The 23,271-nt window shown below is 35.5% G+C and overlaps 1 protein-coding gene across 1 annotated transcript in view; it reads left to right on the forward strand.

Annotated features, from left to right (window-relative positions):
• DLG1 (discs large MAGUK scaffold protein 1) overlaps positions 1 to 23,271 on the forward strand; it is a 392,072-nt gene that overhangs the window by 203,723 nt on the left and 165,078 nt on the right. Inside the window, exon 5 of the mRNA XM_007957092.2 lies at positions 18,025 to 18,123. Within this exon, the coding sequence (XP_007955283.1) occupies positions 18,025 to 18,123 (99 nt within the window). The remainder of the gene's footprint in view (positions 1 to 18,024; positions 18,124 to 23,271) is intronic.

Raw genomic sequence — 23,271 nt, forward strand, 5'->3', positions numbered from 1 at the left:
CAGTTGGTGAAAGGGCTGGAGGGAGGCAGCATGTCTGGCCTAGCAGGAATAGGCCTTGGGTTACTGCTGGTAATCCTGTCTTCCTCTCGTGGGATTAGAGGAGGTCAGAACATGTGGCCTCCTTGTCGTTTTTGCAAATGGTCTTTTTTTTTGTTCCACATCCAATACAATAGCAAATCGTACTGGCTCTATGAATTTAGGATATATTTATGACCTGACCATTTTTTACTGCTTCTATAACTACTAATTCAAATTATTTTCGATTTGTTGCCTGAACTATAGAGTAGACATCTAACTGGTCTCCCTGTTTCTATTCTTGGCCCTCACGGTTATTTTCTTCACCTAGCATACAGGTTCATCCTTACAAAATAGAAATTAGTTCATGCTGATACATTGTTTACAACTTCCCATTGCTTCTGATCACATTTATAAAAAATGTGTAAAATTTACTGTAGCCCAAAAGGTCCTGTATGATCTGGCCCCTGGCAGTATCTCTAACCCCATTTCTCACCTCTCCCTCACTCATTCTGTTTCCAGTTATACTCGTCTTGTTCCTGTTCCTCAAATACATCAAACACGTGGCCATCTCAGAGCTTTTCTCTTGTCCTCTCTCTGCCTAGTGCATTCTTTCTTCAAGATACTCTTACGGTCTTACTCCCAGGCTTCCTTCAGGTTTCTGTTTGGCCATTTGTCTAAGAGTGACTTTGAAAATATACAGAACTGATGATGCCATAATCTAGATTAGATTGACCATAGTTAGAAGAACTAAAAAAGTGAAATTTATTGTATAAGCTTTGATGGCATAGTGCCTAAAGCAGTTGACTGCTGACCAGAAGGTTGGCAGTTCAAACCCACCAGCCACTCCACGGAAGGAAGACTGGGCAATCTACTTCCATAAAGATTTATCGCCTTGGAAACCCAAAGGGGGTCGCTGTGTCAGAGTCGACTTGATGGAAGTGAGTTTGGTTTGGTTTGGTTATGTAGTTGGCAGATGTGTTGTATTCATCTTTGTAGTTTCTGTTTAATGTTTTGATTATCAGATGGCCCTTTTGTCAAGGGCAAATAGGTAAAGAGAAAGAAATTTCATAAACTGTAGTTGTTTTTTAATATATTCAAACAAATTTTAAAATTTATCTTTTATATAATGTGTATAAATACTGCTAAAATGACCGACCCACATGCTTTTGGTATTAGGCCAGGAGATTCAGCCTGTGCCGTGTTTTTACCCATTCAAGCAATGTTTGTTTACATGAGAATTGTACTTCTTACCACTTACCACAGCTCTAATTCAGTAGTCAACTGAGTAGTGATTTGTTTAAACCTAGTTGCTAAACCACAACTCCACAAGAGATGGGACTGCAATGTGCGTGTTTTCTTCTCTTATAGCCACAGAGTAAATGCACCTGATAAATGTTTGTTGATTGAATAAACAAATACTTTACAAATGTTTTGGGAGCTCTGGTTGGTGGCGTAGTGCCTAAGGCACTTGACTGCTAACCAGAAGGCTGGCAGTTCAAACCCACCAGACACTTCGGAAGGAAGGTTGGGCAACCTACTTCCATAGAGATACTGCCTCGGAAACCCAAGGAGGGGTTGCTATGAGTCGATCTGACTTGATGGCAGTGAGTTTGGTTTTCTTTGGTATACAAATGTTTATTTTTATTTAATCTGATCATAGCTAAGAGGAAGTTTGGTGCTTCTAAACATAATTCGTTGTTGTTATTTGCCGTGGAGTCGGACTTGACTCATAGGGACCCCTCCTTGGGTTTCCGAGGTGGTATCACCGTGGAAGTAGATTGCCCAACCTTCCTTCCAAGGAGTGGCTAAGTCACTTTAAAATTCCAAGCCATTTTTTATGTAGGACTATTACTTGATAAAGAAGTTCTCGTGGTAGAGTAGTTAAGGCAATTGGCAGCAAACCAAAAGGTTGGTGATTCAAACCCACCAGCTGTTCCACAGAAAAAAGATGAGGCCGTCTGCTTCTGTAATGATTTATAGTCATACATACTCTTTAGGAGTCACCTTGAGTTGGAATCAACTTGATGACAGTGAGTTTGGTTTTTTGGTTTTTTTTTTTATGCTTGCAAAAGACTCTTGGTGGTGCAGTGGTTAAGCACTCTGTTCAAATCCAGCAGCTACTTTGGGGGAGAAAATTGAGGTGATCTGCTTGCCTAAAGGTTTTAAAACCTTGGAAACCCTATGGGGCACTTCTGCTGTCTTGTAGGGTTGGTATCCATCAGTCAACTCAATGGCAGTGCATTTGGTTTGGGTTTTATTGCTTGAAAATTAGCAGGTCTTCATTATAGTATTTTGTAAGCTCATTTATATTTCAAAAGTAATTCAAAGACCTCTGAAAAATTTGTGAGGTGTGTATATTTTTACACACATGAAGAACTTAAATTCTATCAACATTTTACTTAGTTTCTTTGAAAATTTTTTTCCATGTTACTCTTTTTACTTCCTGCTACTATTATTTAGATTCCATTTTCAGTCATCCACTTTTATATCAGAGGTTAGAATTTTGATAAAGGTAAAAATAGTTGTTCAGACCATGTGAAAAACAGTAGCCTACAATTATCACTTTATTTAACAAACTTTAAGTAAATCAACTTGTGATAATTTTACAGAATATGCAAATCAAACCAGTTTTATGCAAGTGTGAACCAACTGGCAGTGACATCTGGAAACAGTAGAATTTTAGGAAAAGCCTAACCATAACTTCTACTGTCCCTTAATAAATTTATTTAAAAGATTTTTTTCTTTATCATCTCTTTAACAGGAGCCCTGCTCATTCATTATTTTACCTTTGTAGGCCTCAATTTAGACCCATTTCTCATCAGTATTTTTTTAGTATTCGTGATATCTAACTACTGACTTTTGACTTAGCTTTGGAATGTGAAGTGATATAGTTATGGCAGAGTGAGGTCAATTGATTGCCTTACACATTTTTTGTTGGTTTTAATAAAAAGAACTAGAGATGTAATCTGGGCTTTGAATTAAAACAGCCTTGTTTTCCTATGTTTAACTCTGGCTAGTCTTGGTAGAACCACCCAGTGTATCAAAAGGTTATAAATTTGAAAAAGAAATCAGTTTGAAAGTATTTTAGAGGACAGAAGAAAAACAAACAAGATGCATACCAGTCTTAAGAATTAATTGCTTCAGATACACTGAATATCATAGTAGGATTTTAGAAAGGCAAAAACAGAACACATTTTCCAAACTTGAAGGCTACACGCAGTAAAGAACCTAAATTCTTTTGATTTTAAGAGGACATCTTTATTATATAAACTTTTTGTAAGAATAGTTTATAGAACTCTAGATCAAACTTGAAATTCCCCTGTGTATTTCTCTTTATAATTATCACTTCTTTGTTTTTTATTAACATGGATAATTAAGGAATTAGAACAAAATTTATTTTAATAAAAAAATAACATGTTTTGAAGTAATGTTCCATTTTCTTCCTTTGATTTAATCAGCTGTTTTCCTCCTTACTCACCTAAAGCAGGGATCAGCAAATTATAGCCTGTAGACCAAGTCTGCAGTGTACTGTATATCAGTACACAGCCTTGCCCATTTGTTTATGTGTTGTCTGCCTTCAAGCTACAACAGCAGAGTTTGGTAGTTTTAACAGAAACTGTATGGCTTATAAGCCTAAAATATTTATTATCTGGCACTTTTCAAGAAGGTTAGCCAACGCCTACTCGAAAGATTGATGGACTGACCCCCACACACATAACACCCGCACCACATATACAGAGAGAGAGTTTTTGCAGTAAATACAGTGTGGTAACAGTAAACACAAAATAAAACTTTTTGAACTATTTAAATGACATTACAGCATACTACTGTCTTTAAAGGATGATGGCCTGATGAAATAGGTTTCTTTTGTCATTTTAGAGTGTGATGAAATGATTTATTTTGTGTCATGTGATTTCATTCATCAACAAATATTTATTAAATACTTCCCTCTGTACTAGGCATTCCTGTAGGCATTGAGCACAGGCATTCTATCCACAGGAGTGGATGGAAACAAAATCCTTATTTTTGTAGAGCTTATTTAGGGGTATAGTGCCTAAAGCATTTGACTGCTAACCACAAGTCTGGAAGTTCAAACTCACCAGCCACTCTTCAGAAGGAAGATTGGGCAATCTACTTCTGTAGAGATACTGCCTCGGAAACCCAAGGAGGGGTCGCTACAAGTTGGAAACAACTTGACAGCACTGAGGTTTTTTTTTAAAGAGGGGCACAACAGACAATAAACATGGTATTAGCTAAACTATATGCTAGAAAATAGTAGAGAGGAAAGACAGTGAAAAGTATCTGCATATGTTTGTGTGTGTAGGATACAGATAGGGTAGCCAAAAGGGATTTCAACTTGAAGGTGATATTTGAGTAAAGACCTGACAGAAGATATGGGATTGAGGATAGATGTTGATAGATTTATAGAAACTTTGCTTGGAAATCACTGTTTTCAGCAGGAGTCTAGTACCTTCAGAATAAATATGTTTCTCATGACTTAAAATGTTTCTTATTTTATCTAAGTGCTCTTCTCCTGTAAGTCACTGAAAACATACTTCCAGTATAAACTAGTGGAGTAAAAGAAATAAAAATATTATTTAAATTAGCTGCATATGATATCCATTGTCACAACTATCTCAGAAAGAAATAGCTACAAAGCTAGATGTATTTTAAAACAAATTACTAAATTAATTAAAATACAAATTCTTGATTTTAATATAACAAAGGAGAAATAGAAAAATAGATCTAGAAGTTAACATTGTATTATACAAATAGGGCTGCAGATTTGTTAGTTCATACGGACAGATCACCACACGCAAGATTCATGATACTCAGTTAAGGTTCATTATCCCTTAATTATTAAAAGATTATATGCTGTTAGCATTCAGCAGATCCTCTTGGACTTGGATGAGACAGTCACTAAAATTTAAACGTATACAGAGATCTAAAACTTAGAGTTACATAATTAACAAAAGTGGATAAAACTACTAACTGCAGCATGCTTTTTTACCTGATTTCATCAGAACATGGCTAGAGAAACATGTACAGACAAGGACTTCAGATTCATTATAAGTAACCTAAAATGTGCCCTTAATGCTTCTTAGTAACCGTATTTACCCTACTTTGTTCACTCCTCTGTAAGTTCTTGCATGATTCAGGGCTCTTTAATTTTTTTAAAGTCTTCCATTATCTTCCTTCCACTGTTTCTGTCACATTGACTGCCCAGATGTCTTATACATGATTTTGTCTCAGAGCCTATTTACTGTTCCTCTGCCTAGAATGCTCTTGCCCTAGATATCAACCTGTCTCTTACCTATCTAGCAACTTTCCCTCCTCACTCCACAGTCCCCTCCTTTCTGCTCCTTTCCCTTCCCCTCCCATCCCTGGTAACCAGCAAAGAGAATTTCCTTCCATATAGAAACCTTTCCTTGACTTTTTTTGTTGTTATGTGCCGTCGAGTTGAACCCGACTCGTAGCGACCCCTCTTTGAGTTTCCGAGGCAGTATCACTACGGACGTAGATTGCCCCATCTTCCTTGCGAGGAGTGGCTGGTGGGTACCAGAGCTCCCTTTTTAACAATAGTGGACTAATACAGTATTTGGCCTTCTCTGATTGACTTACTTCAATCAGCATAATGTCCTCCACGTTCATCCATGTTACGTGATGTTTTGCGGATTCCACGTTATTCTTCAGTGTTGCACAGTATTCCACTATGTGTATATACCACAGTTTGGTTATCCATTACTCCATTGATGGGACTTAGATTGTCTCCATCTCTTTGCTATTGTGAATGGTGCTGATGAGTATGGATATGCATATACCTATTCAGGTCCTGTTTGGTCCTCTAGTGCTGCTCTAATAGAAAATGGCACATGTATGGCTTTTGCAAACAGATTTATTCTCTTACAGTTTAGGAGGCTAGAAGTCTGAGTTCAAAGTGCCAGCTCTAGGGACTGAATAAAGGCCCCTTGACCCTGGGCTTCAGCTCTGCCTTTTGCTCCCAGCCCACTGGAGCTGGAGGTGTCTCTTAACTCGGGCAGCTGCTAGCTGCTGAGGCTGACAAACTCAGGGTCAACAAGTAAAATGGCACAGTCTCAAGATTATTAAGCAACATGGCAGGCTACTAGTTCAAGTCTAGAAACAGTCTCAAGATTGACAGATAACATGGCAGGCCACTGATACAAAAACTCAGCCAAATGCAGGAACCAGATGTGCCAAAAAGCTCAGAGACCTTTCTCAAGGCTTCTCCTTATATAGTGGAAGCAGACCACATCCCTAAAGCAGCTACTGAGCTGCTCACAACAGATTCTACTATGGAGTTGGATTACCAGTCTCATTGTGAGGAATAACTACATCCAGCTGCCCAGCCACTCGAAACCAGGCCCAGCCAAATTGACACATAACCTTAACTAGCACACCTACTAAAGAGATAGCTGGATCAAATGGTATTTCTGTTTCATAGTGGATATTATTCTTAGTAGACCTTTCTCTCTCCTTACTTCCCATCAGTTACCAGATAAGCCAGTTCTGTATTCAAAATTTATTTTGATTTATCTACTCATGCCCATTTTCACCAGTACTACAATTTAAGTCACTAATTACTTCTCAATTGGATTACCTTAGTAGCTCCTGTATTTTTCTCCCTATATTAGTCAAGATTTATATGCACATAATTAAAAACCACTTCAGCTATTTTAAGCAGGACAAAATTTAGTAGAGGTGGTGGTGGTGGTTAGTTGCTGTCGAGTTGATTCTAACTCATAGTGGTCCCGTGTGTGCAAAGAACAACTGCTTTATAGAGTTTTCAAGGCTGTGATCTTTTCAAAGCAGATTGCCAAGTCTTTTTTCCAAAGTTTTTGGATAGTAGTCAAGTGCTTTACCATTTGTGCCACCCAGGTACCTTAATAAAGGTGGTATTTGTACTCAGTATACATATGTTATTGAACTCAGTATACATATGTTATTGAATGAAGGGAAGCAAAGGAGGGTGGTACATAGTTACAAATGTAGATATACAGTATACATTATGCACTGGCTATACTTGAGACTTCAGACCACTTTCATGAAAATGTATTATGTTTTAAAAGCTGATTTTCTAATTGAAAGAGCTAAAATTAGGTGTTAAATGTAAAACTGTAAAGAAAATGAGTAAGTCTAAAAAAATCAGTTTAAACATTTTTCAAGAAGCTGTTAATTTGGTACTATTGAAAAAGTGTCTTTTTAAAATATGTACAGTTTATTCCATTATTTTACAAAGATTTATTTTGTGCAGTGTTCTTTGAGACAGTGTTAATATTATAGCCTCTGTTGTCATGGAAACAAGTCTCTGAAGGCAGAGTCAGAGGCTAATGATTTCATGTGTTGCTATGGATAGAAACAACTGAGACTGCTTTTAGTCACATGGTCAGGATTAAGGAAGGAAAAAAACTATAGCTGATCTTACTGAGTAATAGAAATGGAGCAGAACAAGGATGATGGCATAGTAATATTGTCTAACTGATGAATAATACATATAAGACTTTCCAAAGTTCAAAATGTTTATGCTGAATTCTTTTCTGTAATAATCCAAATATTAAATGGTTATTGTATATTACTGTCTTATTCTTTATATTAGAATCTTAAGTTTGACGTTTTTGCCAATTTAGAATTTCCTTTATACATCCGAAAATTTTTTGATGCTTTCATTCCTGCCTTGAAACGATCCTTTTATCCTTTAATCACAGGATCTAATGTGTTCCATATCGACCAGCCTTTATTTGATTAATACTTATTGAGTGCTGTATTTTTGCTTCAAGTAACCTAAATCAATTATTTTGTTTTTCTGTAAATCTTGTTACCTGAATGAGTTGTTAGCTATGGTTTAGAAATTGTGTGTGTTGATATCTCATTTGTTTTTGAGCACTTTTTTTAACCTAAAATATATATGTATTTTGCTGTTTTACCTTTATTTTTTTAAAATACATTTTATTGAAATACAATTTATGTACAGTGAAATACACAAAACTAAAGTGACATGGGTCAATGCATTTTTTTTTTTGCAGTGTTCCTTCCCCTCCCTTTCCACCCCTAGCAACCAACAAAGTTTCCTTCCATATATAATCCATTCCTTGATTTTTCACAACAATGAAATAATACTATATTTTTCCTTCTGTGATGGACTTACTTCACTCAGTGTAATGGCCTCCAAGTTCATCCATGTTATGCGGTATTTTGCAGATTCTACATTATTCTTTAGTGTTGCGTAGTCTTCCATTGTGTATATGTACCATAGTTTGGTTATCCATTCTTTTGTTGATGGGCACCTAGGTTGTTTTCATCTTTTGGCTATTATAATTGGTGCTGTGATGAACATGGGTGTCCATATATCTATTCTTGTCCTGGCTTTACTTCTCTAGGATATATACCTAGTAATGGGATTGCTGGGTCAAGTGTTATTTCTAATTCCAACTTTTTAAGGAATCACAATACTACTTTCCACAGTGGTTGTACCATTTTACAGTCCCACCAGCAGTGTACGAGAGTCCCAATCTCTCCACATCCTTGCCAGCATTTGTTGTTTCCTGGCTTGTTGAACTTTGCTACTAGTGCTGGAGCAAAATGGTATCTCATTGTTGTTTTGATTTTCATCTCTCTGATGGCTAATGATCGTGAACATTTCTTCATGTATTTGTTGGCCATCTGAATATCCTTTGGTGAAGTATTTATTCAAATGTCTTCTGCCCATTTTTAAATTGGATTATTAATCTTTTTGTTGTTGAAGTGTTTGAGTTTTCTTTAAATTTTAGAGATTAATCCCTTGTCAGATATATCTTTGCCAAATATTTTTTCCCAATCTGTAGGTTCTCTTTTGACTCTTTTGGAGAAGTCTTTTGAAGCACATAAAAATTTAATTTTTAGAAGATCCCATTCGTCTAAGTTTATCTTCAGATGTGTGTGCATTTTGGGTTATGCTTGACAGTCTATTTATACCATAAATTAGGGCCCCTAAATTTGCCCCTATTTTTTACTTGAGGAACTTTATAGTTTTAGGTGTCACATTAAGGCTTTGATCCATCTGGTGTTAGTTTTTGTGTATGGTGTGAGGTATGGATCTTGTTTCTTTTTTCTGCAAATGGATATCCAATTTTGCCAGCACCATTTGTTAAAGAGACCACCTCTTCCCCAAGGAGTGGTCGCTATGAGTCGGATCTGTCTTGATGGCAGTGAGTTTGGTTTTTTGATTCTTCTCCATTTAATGGATTTCAGCCTTTTGTCAAAGATCTGTTGACCATAGGTCAATGGATCTATTTCTGTGTTCTCAGTTCTGTTCCACCAGTGTTTCTGTCATTGTATCAGTACCAGGCTGTTTTGACTACTGTGGCTATATAGTAGTTTTGAGATCCAGGAGTGTGACACCACCTACTTTGTTCTTCTTCAGTAATGCTTTGCTTATTTGAGGTCTCTTTCCTTTCCATATAAAATTAGTGATTGGTTTTTCCATATCCTTTAAAAATGCTGTTGGGATCTGGATTGGGATTGCATTGAATCTATTGATTGCTTTCGGTAGTACTGAGATTTTCACAATGTTTGATTTTTCTATCCATGAGCTGGTATGTTCTTCCATTTATATAGATGTCTTATGGTTTATTCAGATAGTGTATTGTAATTTTCTTTATAGAGGTCTTTTGTGTCCCGAGTGAGATTTTTTCCCAAGTATTTTATCTTTTTGGTAGCTATTATAAATGATATTGATTTCCTTTATTGCCTTTTCAGCAATCTCTTTGTTGATGTAGAGGAATCCAACTGATTTTTGTATGTTGATCTTGTATTCCACCACTATGCTAAATTTCTCAATTAGTTCCAGTAGTTTGTTTTTTTTTTTTCCTTAGTCTTTTGGGTTTTCTATTTATAGGATCATACCATCAGCAAATAGGGATAGTTTGACTTCTTCCTTACCAATTTGGATGCCTTTGATTTCCCTTTCTTGCTTGTTACTGCCTTGGCTAGGACTTGCAATTCAGTGTTGAATAGAAATGGTAATAGAAGACATCCTTGTCAGGTTCCTGTTTGCAAGGGGAAGGGTTACAGTGTCTCTCTATTGAGAATAGTGTTGGCTGTTGGTTGTGCATACATGCCCTTTATTATGTTGAGGAATTTCCCTTCTCTTCAGATTTTGCTGAGAATTTTTTTCAGAAAAGGGTGTTGGATTTTATCAAATGCCTTTTCTGCATCAATTGATATGATCATGGGTTCTTTTCCTTTGTTTTATTTATGTGATGGATGTTGTTGATTGTTTTTCTGATGTTGAACCATATTTGCATACCTGGTATGAACCCCACTTGGTCATAATGTATTATTTTTTTGATATGTTGTTGCAATCTATTGACTAGTGTTTTGTTGAAGATTTTTGCATCTATATTCATGAGGGATATTGGTCTGCAGTTTTCATTTTGAGTGAAGTCTTTGCCTAGTTTTGGTATCAAGGTTATACTTGCTTCATAAAATGAATTTGGGAGGATTCCATCCTTTTCTATGTTCTGAAATAGTTTGAGCAGGATTGGTGTCAGTTCTTCTCTGAACCATTTGTAGAATTCACCAGTGAAGGCATCTGGGCCAGAGTTTTTTTTATTGTTGCTGTTTTTTTTTTTTTATAACCTGTTCAATTTCTTTTGTTATAGGTCTGTTTACATTTTCCATCTCAGCCTCTGTTAGTTTAGGTAAGTAGTATGTTTCTAGAAATCTGTCCATTTCTTCTAGATTTTCAAATTCGTTAGAGTATAGGTGTTCATGTTGTTGTTGTTGTTATGTGCCGTTGAGTCGGACCTGACTCATAACGACCCCTCCTTGGGTTTCTGAGGCTGTATCACTACAGAAGTAGATCACCCAACCTTCCTTCTGAGGAGTGGCTGGTGGGTTTGAACCTGCAGCCTTCTGGTTAGCAGTCAAGTGCCTTAGGCACTATGCTACCAGAGCTCCTGATATTGTCCTTTTAATTTCTGTTGGTTCTGTTTTGGTGTCACCCAGTTCATTTCTTATTCATGTTATTTATATTCTCTCCCTTTTTCCCTTTGTTAAATTTGTCAGTTTTACTAATCTTTTCAAATAACCAACTTCTAGTCTTGTTGATTTTTCTGTTGTCTATTTTCCATTTCATTTATTTCTACTCAAATCTTTATTATTTCTTTTCTTCTGGTGACTGTAGGCTTTTTTTGCTGCTCTCTAATTGTTGCACATGTTGAGTTAAGGTGTTGATTTTGGCTCTGTCTTCTTTATTGATGTGTGCATTTATTGCTATAAATTAGCCTTTGATCATTGCTTTTGCTGTGTCCCAAAGATTTTGGTATGTTGTGTTTTCATTCTCGTTTGATTCAAGGAATTTTTTAACTTCCTTTTTTATTTCTTCTATTACCCAGTCATTTCAAGGAGGGTGTTACTCAGTTTCCATGTGTTTGCTTATTTTCCGCTCATCTTCCTATTGTTGATTTCTAATTTTATAGCATTGTGATCTGAGAAGATGCTTTGCAGTATTTGAATGTTTTTAAGTTTATTGAGGCTTGCTTTGTGGCTAAAAATATGGTCTATCCTGGAGAACATTCCATGTGCACTGGAAAAGAATGTATATTGTGCTGTTGTTGGGTGAAGTGCTCTGTAGATGTCTGTATGGTCAAGTTGGTGGATTGTATTGTTTAATTCTTCTGTCTTTGTTCTGTTTCTTTCCAATTGTTCTATCTGTGATTTAAAGTGGTATATTAAAGTCTCCTACTTTGACTGTGGAGTCATCTATTTGTCTTTTCAGTTCTGTTAGAGTCTAGTTTATGTATTGGGGGCTCTTTCATTGGGTGCATAGATATTTATTATTGTCAGGCCCTCTTTTTCACTCAATCCTTTAATTATTTTATAATGTCCTTCCTTGTCTCTTATGGTGGTTTTTGTCTTAAAGTCAATTCTATCAGAAATTAATATTCCCACTCCTGCTCTTTTGTGGTTGCCATTTGCTTGACATAGCTTTTTCCAACCTTTGATTTTTAGTTTGTTTTTTGTCTTTGTCTTTAAAATGTGTCTCTTGTTGTTTGCCCTTGAGTCGGACCCGACTCATAGCGATCCCTCCTTGGGTTTCCAAGGCAGTATCACTACAGAAGTAGATTGCCCAACCTTCCTTCTGAGGAGTGGCTGGTGGGTTTGAACCGCCAGCCTTCTGATTAGAAGTCAATGCCTTAGGCACCATGCCACCAGAGCTCCCTACATAGACAGCATATTGATGGGTTATGTTTTCTAATTGAGTCTGCAACTCTCTGTCTCCTGAGCAGTGGATTTAATCCATTGATATTTAGTGTAATTATCGACAAGTAATGGATTTGTTGCTGTCATTTTGTTATGTGCTTTTTCATGGTGTTGATTTCTTTGTTCCATATAATTTTCTGTGCTGAGCTCATTTTATTTATGAATTGTGTTACCACTTCATTGTTATTGTTTTAGTATTTGCTAAATATTTGTGCTGGTCCTCCTTTGTTTTTGATGTGAAGGTTTATCATTTTTCTTTCAGGTTACCCTGTGATTTACAATTTTCTTTCCAAGTTTAGAACAGTCTGTTCTATCTTGCAGTTGTCTTGCCTTTCCTACCATTTAGAAATAATGTGACTACACTGTTTTTTCCCTCTTTTTGGTTTGTAGTTTTCCTCATTTTTCAGTTGATGTCTCTGGTTCCCTGTTTACAATCTTGTAGGCTTTATTTACTTTATATACTTCCATAACTGGACTGGTTTCTGGGTTATGTCATCATGTGTGTTAATGTTGGTTGGTGTTTGTTATTGTTGGTTCTCTGTCCAAAGGACTCCCTTTGGCATCTCTTGTAAGACTGGCCCGGTTTTAACAGATTCTCTTAATTTCTGCTTATCTGGAAATGTCCTAATGTCCCCGTCACATTTGAGGGACAGTTTTACTGAGTATATAATCCTTGGTTGGAAATTGTTTTCTTTCAGGGTTTTATATGTAATATCCCATTGTCTTCTCGCCTGCGTGGTTTCTGCCGAGAAACCCAAGCTTAGTTTTATTGCTTGTCCCTTGTAGGTAACTGTTTGTTTTTCCCATGTTGCTTTCAGGATTCTTTCTTTGACTTTGGTTTTGGTGAGTTTGATGATGATATGTTGTGGTGATTTTCTTTTGGGGTCTATCCTGTTTGGGGTTCATTGGACTTCTTGATCTTGAGTACTTCTTACCAGTGATCACCTTCTTTAAGAAGGAGACAGAAGAATGTATTCTTTTCCACAGTACTTTCTCAGTGACCTATAAAGTGTGGATCAGCATGGTGTAGGTTGTTTTAGGGTTTGGTTTTGTTTTTTTTAAAAACCCACTGCCATTGAGTCAGTTCTAACTCATAGTGACATATAGAACATAATAGAACTGCTGCCCTTTAGGGTTTCTAAGACACAAATCTTATGGAAGCAAACTGCCTAATCTTTCTCCTGTGGAGAGGCTAATGGGTTTGAACTCCCAACCTTTGGCTAATATGCTTTAACTACCATGCTACCAGAGCTCTTTTATAGCTTATAACAAAAACCAAACTTACCGTCATTGAGTCGATTCTGACTCAAAGCAACCCTCATTGAGTTTCTGAGGTGATAAATATTTATGGAAGTAGATTGCCCCATCTTCTTTGGTGGAGTGGCTGGTGGGTTTGAACTGCCAACTTTCTGGTTAGCAGTCAAATGCCTTAGGCACTGCACCACCATAGCCCCTTTTTAAAGTTTATGTATTAAAAACCAAACTCACTGCCATTGTGTTGATTCCTACTCATAGTGACCCCCGTTGGGTTTCCAAGGCAATAAATCTTTATGGAAGTAGATTGCTCCCCATCTTCCTTGTGCAGAGCGGCTGGTGGGTTTGAACTCCCAACCTTCTGGTAAGCAGTCAAATGCCTTAGGCACTGTGCCACCAGAGCTCCTTTTTTTTTTTTTTTTAAGCTTATATTGTTGTTAAATGCCATCAAGTCATTTCCGACTCAGCAACCGCCCCCTTGGGTTTCCGAGACGGTATCTCTACGGAAGTAGATTACCCAACCTTCCTTCTGAGGAGTGGTTGATGGGTTTGATCTGCCAATTTTCTGGTTAGCAGTCAAGTGCCTTAGGTACCACGCCACCAGAGCCTCCCATTAAAGCTTATAAACCAAACCAAACTCATTGCTGTCCAGTCAGATCCAACTCATAGCGACCCCTCCTTGGGTTTCTAAGGCAGTATCACTATGGAAGTAGATTGCCCAATCTTCCTTCCGATTAAAGTAGAGTTTAAATGTAACATTAAAAGAATTTATGGTTTATCATAAAGGGTTTTGGAGAACAATTACCCATTTTGTGCTTGTCTTTGAAAAAATTTGACATAAGTATGTAGCATTGTCTTTTTTTTTTTTTTTTAATAGTGGAGTATTAATCATCTAATATCTGACTCTGTCATAAGGACTAGAGGTCAATACTAAGAAAATAATTTAATATTAAAATTGGGACACTTTCAACTGCCCTTTTTTTTTCTTTCTTTTGTAAATAAAACAAACAAACAAAAACAAACTCACTGCCATTGAATCAGTTCCAACTCATAGTGACCCCCTTTTGGGTTTCCGAGGTGGTAAATCTTTACAGAAGTAGATTACCCAGTCTTTCTGCCATGGAGTGGCTGCTGGGTTTGATCTGCCAACCTTCTGGTTAGCAGTCAAATGCCTTAGGCACCTGATCCTGTTATAAGGACTGGAGATCATTACTAAGAAAATAATTTAAAATTAAAATTGGAACACTTTCAAACATTAAAAAAATAAAGTTACTTTAGACTTTCTCGGCTTTGCTACTTTTAAAAATTGTAACTTTAAAACTTGGTTTGTGGTGTATCATGCAGTTTGAGTTTGTCTGATTTTTAGTAATTAGTTATACATCTTTGATAGGAATATCACAAGAGTGATGTGTTCTTAATACGTTTTATCAGGAAGCATAGGATTTTTATTTGTCCCATTAATTTTGATTATTAAGACAGTTTCAATTAAGTTTCTCCACTCTGATAAATATTTTGAGAAGATACATAAACACATATTTATCCCATTCAAAATTTCATTTACTAGTTTAAACATCTATTGATGTTCCTTGAATTATTTTTTACTATGATGGTTGCAAAATGATGATTTTGTAATTTTATCATTCCTTCCACATTTTTTAGTTGGTGTATTGTAAGGAAATGCTTTCTCTTCCCTCATTTATTTATTCTTGTATGTATTTACATTGATATGGATCCCTAGATTATTTTAGTACAGTGGGTTTTATGTCATTATTATCATTTATTTTGAGTCTCAAATTGTTCCCAGTTTGGCCAGTGGAGGCCCCTTTGTGTTCTTTGTCATGTGCCTTGTATGTGGAACTTTCTTATTTGCTGGCTCAGCGTGATATTGGCGGCTTATGTTATACTTCCTGAAATCTAGCATTAGAATCAACCTTTTTTCCAAGAAGCCCAGCTTTTTTTTTTTTTTTTTTAAGAAGAATGGTTATTTAGAAACCAAGATCTAAATGCTAGGTTTGTTTATGCTGTTGCAATCTGCTGCTTCCAGATCCTACTAGTGGGGTATAACTAGTGAGTATATGTATGTATACACACACAGACACATCTGTGTCTTTAATTATTTTTCTGTGTTGATAACTATGCAGTCATACCAATACCTCCAATTCCAGTCTAGGACCATAGGTTTCATTATAATTTTGTCCCTTTCCATATGTTTAACTCCCTAAAATGAAAAATCTTGCTCTCATTATTCTTTATGTATTTATTAAATTAAAATCCCCTCTATGTAAGCAGTCTCGTATCACTGCTGACACTCTAGATGCACTCTCCTCACTCTGAGATTCCTTCAGATCCTCCTTTTACCCTACTCACACCCCTACACTTCATACCAGACTACTGCTGCCACTGCCCCTCCAACAACGCACATTGGGATGTTTCCACTGTTCTGTCCAAATAGATACCCTGATAACTCTGATCAGGCTGTAACACCCTGTGTCAGTGCATCCTCTCAACTCCCTGCTCACTGATGCACTCCTTACCCTTCTTGACCTTCCACAACCTACATTTTCCTGTGTAAAAAGTTTTTGCCTACATCTAGTTTATGGTATTCTACCTTGTTATCTTCCAGGAGCTTTATTTATTTATTTCACCTCTCTCAAATATCTAAAACCATCTAGAATTGATTTTAAGCATGGTGTAAGGTAAGGATCAGGATTCATTTGTTTTTTCATGTGGCTATCCAGGTGATCCAGCAGCAATTCTTTTAAAAAGAAAACACCACCCTAATCTTTTTGCTTTGAAGTATCACCTTTGTCATACAGTAAGAGTTAGAACCTGTGGGTTTTCAAACATTTCTAACAAGACTAGATAGATATTCCACCTGAAATTGGTTAATATTTAAATTATTACTTTTAAATTCATTACATGGAATTCAGAATACTTTTTTCTATAGGAATAATATGTAAATGGTTATTGGAGTCCAAAGCCAGACCCACAGAGCTTTATTCATAATAAATTGAATACTATTTCAGCTATTTTATTATCAGTTGTTATTATTTCTCCGGGAAAATGAGTTCTGACTCTTCAAACTTGATCTAGAAACTCCTGCCGTGAATGTTCATTTCTGCCACCCTCAAAAGAAAAGGACATCCTTCCAGCCAAGCAGTAGACAGGCATACTAGTTGAGCATTTATCTGAGGTAGATACACTCCTTGGAGAGAACAAGTAAGAGAGAAAGAAGGGCTGCTCAGGCACAGGGAGACAGATCAGGGGGTAGGAGTGCATGGAGGGATTGTCACAGGGAAGCAGTACCTATAGTGAGGAAGTGGGAGAGGAGATGTTGCATTGTGCTAAATAGTGGTCAATGTCATGAGACAAAGTGTATGTGATCTGCTGTATGGAAATTTGCTCTGTAAATTTTCACCCAAATCACAATGAAAATAAAAATTAAAAAAAAAAAAAGGACATCCAAAGTATCTTCTAGAATTAGACTATTGTTTGTATAGGCTAGATCTTAACCAGTTATTTTTGCTCTTCTCAGGAATTTTAATCACATTTAACAATTTATCTTCCTGTTTTAAGTCTTTCGTGATTCACATTGTATTCTTATCTATTTGATTTTAATGTTTTCTTATGTATGTAAGTATGTTGTTTTTGTAGCAAATATTTATAAATCAAGCCAATTTAGAGGGATTGAATCCTGTTACAGAACACCTTTTGTGTGTTCCAGTTAAATCTTTTTTAAGAATAATTGAATCAAAGCAAATAGTAATTGACTAGAAATATTAAAACTTCATAGTTTATGTCATTAGGCTTTTCCAGCTTTTCCCGCTTTCTAAATTCAAGCTCTTTGTTTCCCCTGCTGCCAGAATGATCTTTCTAAAAATTTTAACTGATTATCTGACCCTCATGCATTAAATATCTCATTTCTGTTTGTCTTATAATTTCCTAATTAGCTTTCAGTTTTCAAACAAGTAACATCTCATTTATTAAATGATTTTTCTGGAATTTGTAAGGCACAAAATAAATACCCAATGAATGTTAAAATTTCAAAATCCTTTGAATATTTGGTTTGTGGATTTATAAATCTTAATTGCCTGCCTGATGGGCTAATAAAGTTATTTTGGGTTCTCTGAATTCTAAGAGGAAAGTTGTCAAATATATTCTGAATGCTAGAAAAATATTTTGCAGTCCATCTGTGAAACAAGTGGAAGGAGGGATATTGTAAGTCATTATTTATTATATTCATTTATACACCTAAAGAGCAGTCATTCGTTTTTAACTATAGAGGCATTTAGGTTGTTACTAGTAGTATAATTATTACTAAAATAATTTTTGAAGAGAGTATTTCTTCATTTAAATTGAAACCATATATTAATATTTCACCTATTTTTTGGTTATTTCTGAAATCTCTCTCTTTATGTCACAACTTTCTGTTAAGTGTTTCTTTTTTATTTTGCTGTTTTTTCCTGATTTTTTGTCATTGATGATTTTTAGCCAACAGAAGCTGTACCTCCCTCTTCTCCCACTGTCCCTGTGATCCCTGTCCTGCCAGTCCCTGCTGAGAATACTGTCATCCTACCCACCATACCACAGGTTATTTCTTTTTTCTTTATGAAAGTTTGGTTTGCTTTTAATGTTTTATTTATATTCTTTTAAAACTGTTCTAACTATTCTTTTGCTAAATTTGGGCTTCCATGGGATTTTCAAGAACTAAGTGTTTGGGATTTAGTATCGATGGATTCTGTGTTTGACATTTTATTAAGTTACCTATGAAATAGGACACATTCTAAACTTAACTTCATAATATAGAACCTGCTTGAGTTTATTATTATGCCTTTAATATTTGTAAATATGTTTGAAGCAGTTTTAAAATATTTTTACTTTAGGTTTTTTTGTTTGTTTGTTGGTTTGTTTTTAAGGTAATAAAAATTATTATCCTCTTAATCTTGTACTGGATGTGTCATTTTGTTTCCCTAGATATATTTATCTTCTTTGGAAATACTCATCTTTCTATCATTTGAGTACATAGCATACTTCACTTTTATTAGTTGAAATTAACAGCCGATGTGTATTAGAGAATGTGCACATTTGTAGCTTTCAGAGCTTTAGTAGTCACAGGGAATGGGTCAAGGAGACATTAACTACCCTTCTATAACAGATCCATCCAAAATGACAATAATGTTAGTATTAAGTATAGTAATGATCTTTGATGTGAAAGATACTATTTAAAATAGATTAGATGCATCCTTAGACATTTGTTACTATTGCTCTGTAACAAAATCTAAGTAAAAATAGTATATTTGCTATGTGAACTGAGTTTAAAAGTAAGCTCTATGTGGGGATGGACTATCAGCTGTGATCATTTTCTTTTTAGCACCTTCCTCATTTCCTAAAAAAGGTAAACTAATAGGAACATCCTTACAAAATAGGGTTCTAGGGATAATTATAGGTATTAGAATAAGACCAGTTTATATTTCTGTGTTACTGCTTTTATACAATCTTGACCCTTTATGAAAATCATTAAAAATTAAATAAAACCACTAAGAATTGGATAGGTCCAGATAGATATTCTCTCTGTATTGCAGAGAAGAAATTGAACTCATAAATAAAATATAGTTCTAAGTGAACAGCCTAGGGGTTATTGTAGCATTGTGTTAATGGAACATCTTCCAGCTATCAAGGACTTAGTACTATAATATTTTTTTAAATGTAAGAAATTTGAAAGTTTATTTCACTCTTGTCACTTGAATTCAGCTGTTTGGTAAGTCTGAAATTTTGTTCCAATGTCATCTTATATTCAGTAAGTAACCTCTCCTTTCTTGTTCAGTTCTCTAATTTATTTACTCCAAGTCTTCCTAACTTAACATCCCACTATACTTGGAAATTGTTGAGACATTGTGTAGTCTTTTGTTAAAAATACAGGCCTTGGAATCGTATTCACCTGGATTGGAATTTCAGTTGTGCAGTCTACTTCACACTGAACATCTGTTTACTTATCTGTAATAATGAAGGTGATAGTATTAACTCGAAATGTTACAATGATTGCAAGGATAGTTATGACACATAGTAAGCACTTAAATCTTGACTAATTATGTTATTAGTATTGTCTCATATTTCTTTGAAACAGTAAAGCAAGAGATTTTTTTTTTTTTTTTAATAAAAAAAAGGCAGCAACAAATGAGGACATATACACAATAGATGGGCCTATTTATTCTACCTAGAGTTACTTTAGCTTTTAAATACACTGCAGATGTCTGGAAGATACTTTAACAATTTATGTTGTATTATCCGAAAAAGCATACTTACATGCCTCCTTTTCCAGAATAAGTGTATTCTTGATTTTGTATAACCTGTGCATTATAAAATTAATATAACCCAGTAATGATTTTTGTTTTCAAATAAATTTCAGAAATCTGTATTTAAAGAATATATAACTCAAATGGAAGTAACTTTTCTTCTAAAGATCTGTTGTATTGTATTGATGCATCAGGGTACAATGGAAATAGAAGCAGAAGACATAAGATTTAGGTTCTAATCCTACCTTTATTTACTCAGTTACTTCTCTGAGTTTACGAATGCAAACACAACCACTGTTGTGGAGTTGGATTCAATTCATAGTGACCCCTTCTTGGGTTTCTGAGGCATTATCACTATGGAAGTAGATTGCCCAACCTTCCTTCTGAGGAGGGGCTGGTGGGTTTGAACCTCCAGCCGTCTGGTTAGCAGTCACCTACCTTAGGTACTATGTCACCAGAGATCCTCTGAGTTTATAAGACCCTTCATTTATTAAAATGGGAGATAATGCCTCCCTGACTACTTCTGAATGAATTTGAAGGTCAAGTAAATTATACACACACACATATATTTAAGAAATTACGTTGTCTTTCATTATTTGTAGAAGTCTTATATTTTCAGAGTACTTTTATATTGATCATGTAATCTGAACTTTATGAAAGCCCTCTACAGTAGGGATTATTGTGCTTATTTTGGTGCAGAAAAAAATAAGTTGAATGGCCACTTGAAGTTATAGCAGGAGGAGCATGGACTTTATCAAGTCATATAGATCTGACTCCATCACTCCCTTGCCTCACTACTCTCTGACTGTGTGATGGTGGGAAAAATTATTTAACTTCTCAGAGCTTTGGTCTCTCCACATGGAAACTGAGTACATAGTAGGTGAATAACAGATGCTTTTTCTACTGGATATGTAACCATATAATCTCTGTGATGCCTGGCCTATTAAATCCACAGGCTTATATGTCCATTCCCAAGTAATTCTCTTCTTGAAAACCAGATGCACAGTTGTGAATATTAATTACTATACAATTCAGGTATTGTTGAAAATGCTTTGTATGTGTATGTGAGTGTGAAGGCCTTTTTTCATATTCAGGTATGTACTTTGGAGCTTTTCATTCAGGTTTTTGTTATTACTCAGTCATACAGATAACTGAGATGAACATAGCATTGTCCCTGTCTTCTAGGAGCCTGCTATTGTGCAAGTGACAGGTTAACATACAATTCCTATATGACATGAGAGTGGTTAAATTAGAGCTATGCCCATAGCAGAACATCCTATTGCTTCTGAACTTTTCAAGTTTCACAAAATGGTATTAAAAGATTAGATCATTAGTGTAATCAGAAGCATAACTTGATATATTTTAATTTTATGAGGAACCTTAAATTTAAGAGTATCCTTTGGATGAGCCTATTTTTTACTGAATCCTAACTGCAGTGCCCTTCTTTCCATTTGTTTTTATAACCACTTTAACCCAGAGTGATCACCTAAGTGATAGCATTTAACTTTTAATGCAGTGTGTCTCAAATTAGAATCCCAAGATGTATTCTCTGGGGTTTGTGAGTTCTGCATTTGAAAAACACTTGTTTATAATTTAGTAGGGGAGAAAGAGATATTAGACAAATAACATAATGAAACTTTGATAAATGCTAAGAAAGCAATACAGTATCCAGTGTAAAAGAGCATTTTCTAAACATTATGGCCTATTTTTAAATGACTGGATCTTAGAATTACTTTAACATAATTTTTTAAAATGTAGCATTGCCCTCTAAAATTGTTTTAGGATGTTGCAGTCTGTTACAACAGCAGTCACTAGGATCTTCTGTTAATGAAACACCATAATAAAAGTTGAGTGAACAAAGTTATGGTTTTTGTTATTGATGTTTGGTCAGATTCTTTAGGGCTTGTTAGTGTAATGTCTCCTTCTGGAATATACTTACCCCTTTACTTTATTCCTCCTGTCTCTTAAGTAAATTGCAGGACTTCATTATTGTCCAAGTTCAACATAAGCAATGATGTGTGATGTTAGTACATAATAATATATATGTTTTATGCAGTTTTCTGTGACTTACAGCATTTTCTTTTATATTACTTCACTGGAGCCTCACACAGTACTCTTAGATAAAGACAGGTATTATTACTGTCTCTTTACTGATGGGGAAAATGAGGTACAGGGAAGAGTTTTATTTATTTGAAATAATTTTTACATAATTTATTCTCAAGTCTTTATGTTCTGTTTCCTCCTAAGCAAAGTTGATAACTGCGTGTTACCTACTATGCTAACCACTTTTCCTGGTTAAGGATCCCAAGGTCTTAATTTAGGTAGATTTGCTACTGTTTTGGATTTTCGTACTCTTAGCTTTCTGTGACTAAATTTCTCTTTCTTGGTCGCTCGCTCGCTCTCTCTCTTTTTTTTTTTTTTTTCTTTCTAAAATAGCTTTTCTTTTAGCATTGGTGCTAGGATAGAACTGTTTTTTTTGTTTGTTTGTTTGTTTGTTTTTCTGAGTTGTATGTCAGACCCTCCAAGCCCATTCAGATTGCTCTACCATTTTCACTTCTATTCCCACCTCCATCAAATTTTCTGTATTTTATAATACAGTATGGGAGCTCTGGTAGCATAGTGGCTAAGACACTTGCCTGCTAACCAGACGGCTGGTGGTTCAAACCCACCAGCCACTCCTCGGAAGGAAGGTTGGGCAATACTACTTCTGTAGTGATACTGCCTTGGAAACCCAAGGAGGGGTCGCTATGAGTCGGGTTTGACTCGACGGCACATAACAACAACAACATGTAAGAAAAACTCAAGTTAGTAAGTTAGGATATGATTTATTCCAAGATAGATGTTTTAATGTCCTACCTGCTAACCCCATCAGTATTAAGATACTTTTTATCATTATTTTAGATGGCAAAACTTGAGGCAGTCAAATAATCATGCCTCTTGAGTTTCATTTCATTAGGCTCTTTTAGACCATCTTTTATGATGTGTCTTTTTCAGATTGCTAGGTTTTCTCCTTATCCTGACATTAATTTTAACTGAAATTCTTGACTAATCAATACTTAATATGAACATTCATAGTTTTTATCCAATTTCAAGACATTTTATGACCATGTTTCCCCTTGAGGTATGATCATTACTCATGTTAATTCTGACTGAGATACATCTACAAATTAAATTTATTTTATATATCACTTATCTTGTCATATTCCTTTAAGCCATTATTACAAATAAGGATCCCTGGTGGCTCAGTGGTTGAAACACTCGGCTGCTTACTGAAAGGTTGCCAATTCAAACCCACGAGCTGCCCTATGAGAGAAAGATGAGGCAGTCCACTTCCTTAAAGATTACAGCCTTGGAAGCCCTACATGGCAGTTTTACTCTGTCCTGTAGGGTAGCTGTGAATTGGCGTTAACTTGACAGCAGGGGTTTGGTTGTATTTTTCTTTTAA

The sequence above is a fragment of the Orycteropus afer genome, unplaced genomic scaffold (genome assembly GCF_000298275.1).
Source record: "Orycteropus afer afer isolate SDZICR_OR568_19922 unplaced genomic scaffold, OryAfe1.0 scaffold00703, whole genome shotgun sequence".
In the NCBI taxonomy this organism is placed as follows: Eukaryota; Metazoa; Chordata; class Mammalia; order Tubulidentata; family Orycteropodidae; genus Orycteropus; species Orycteropus afer.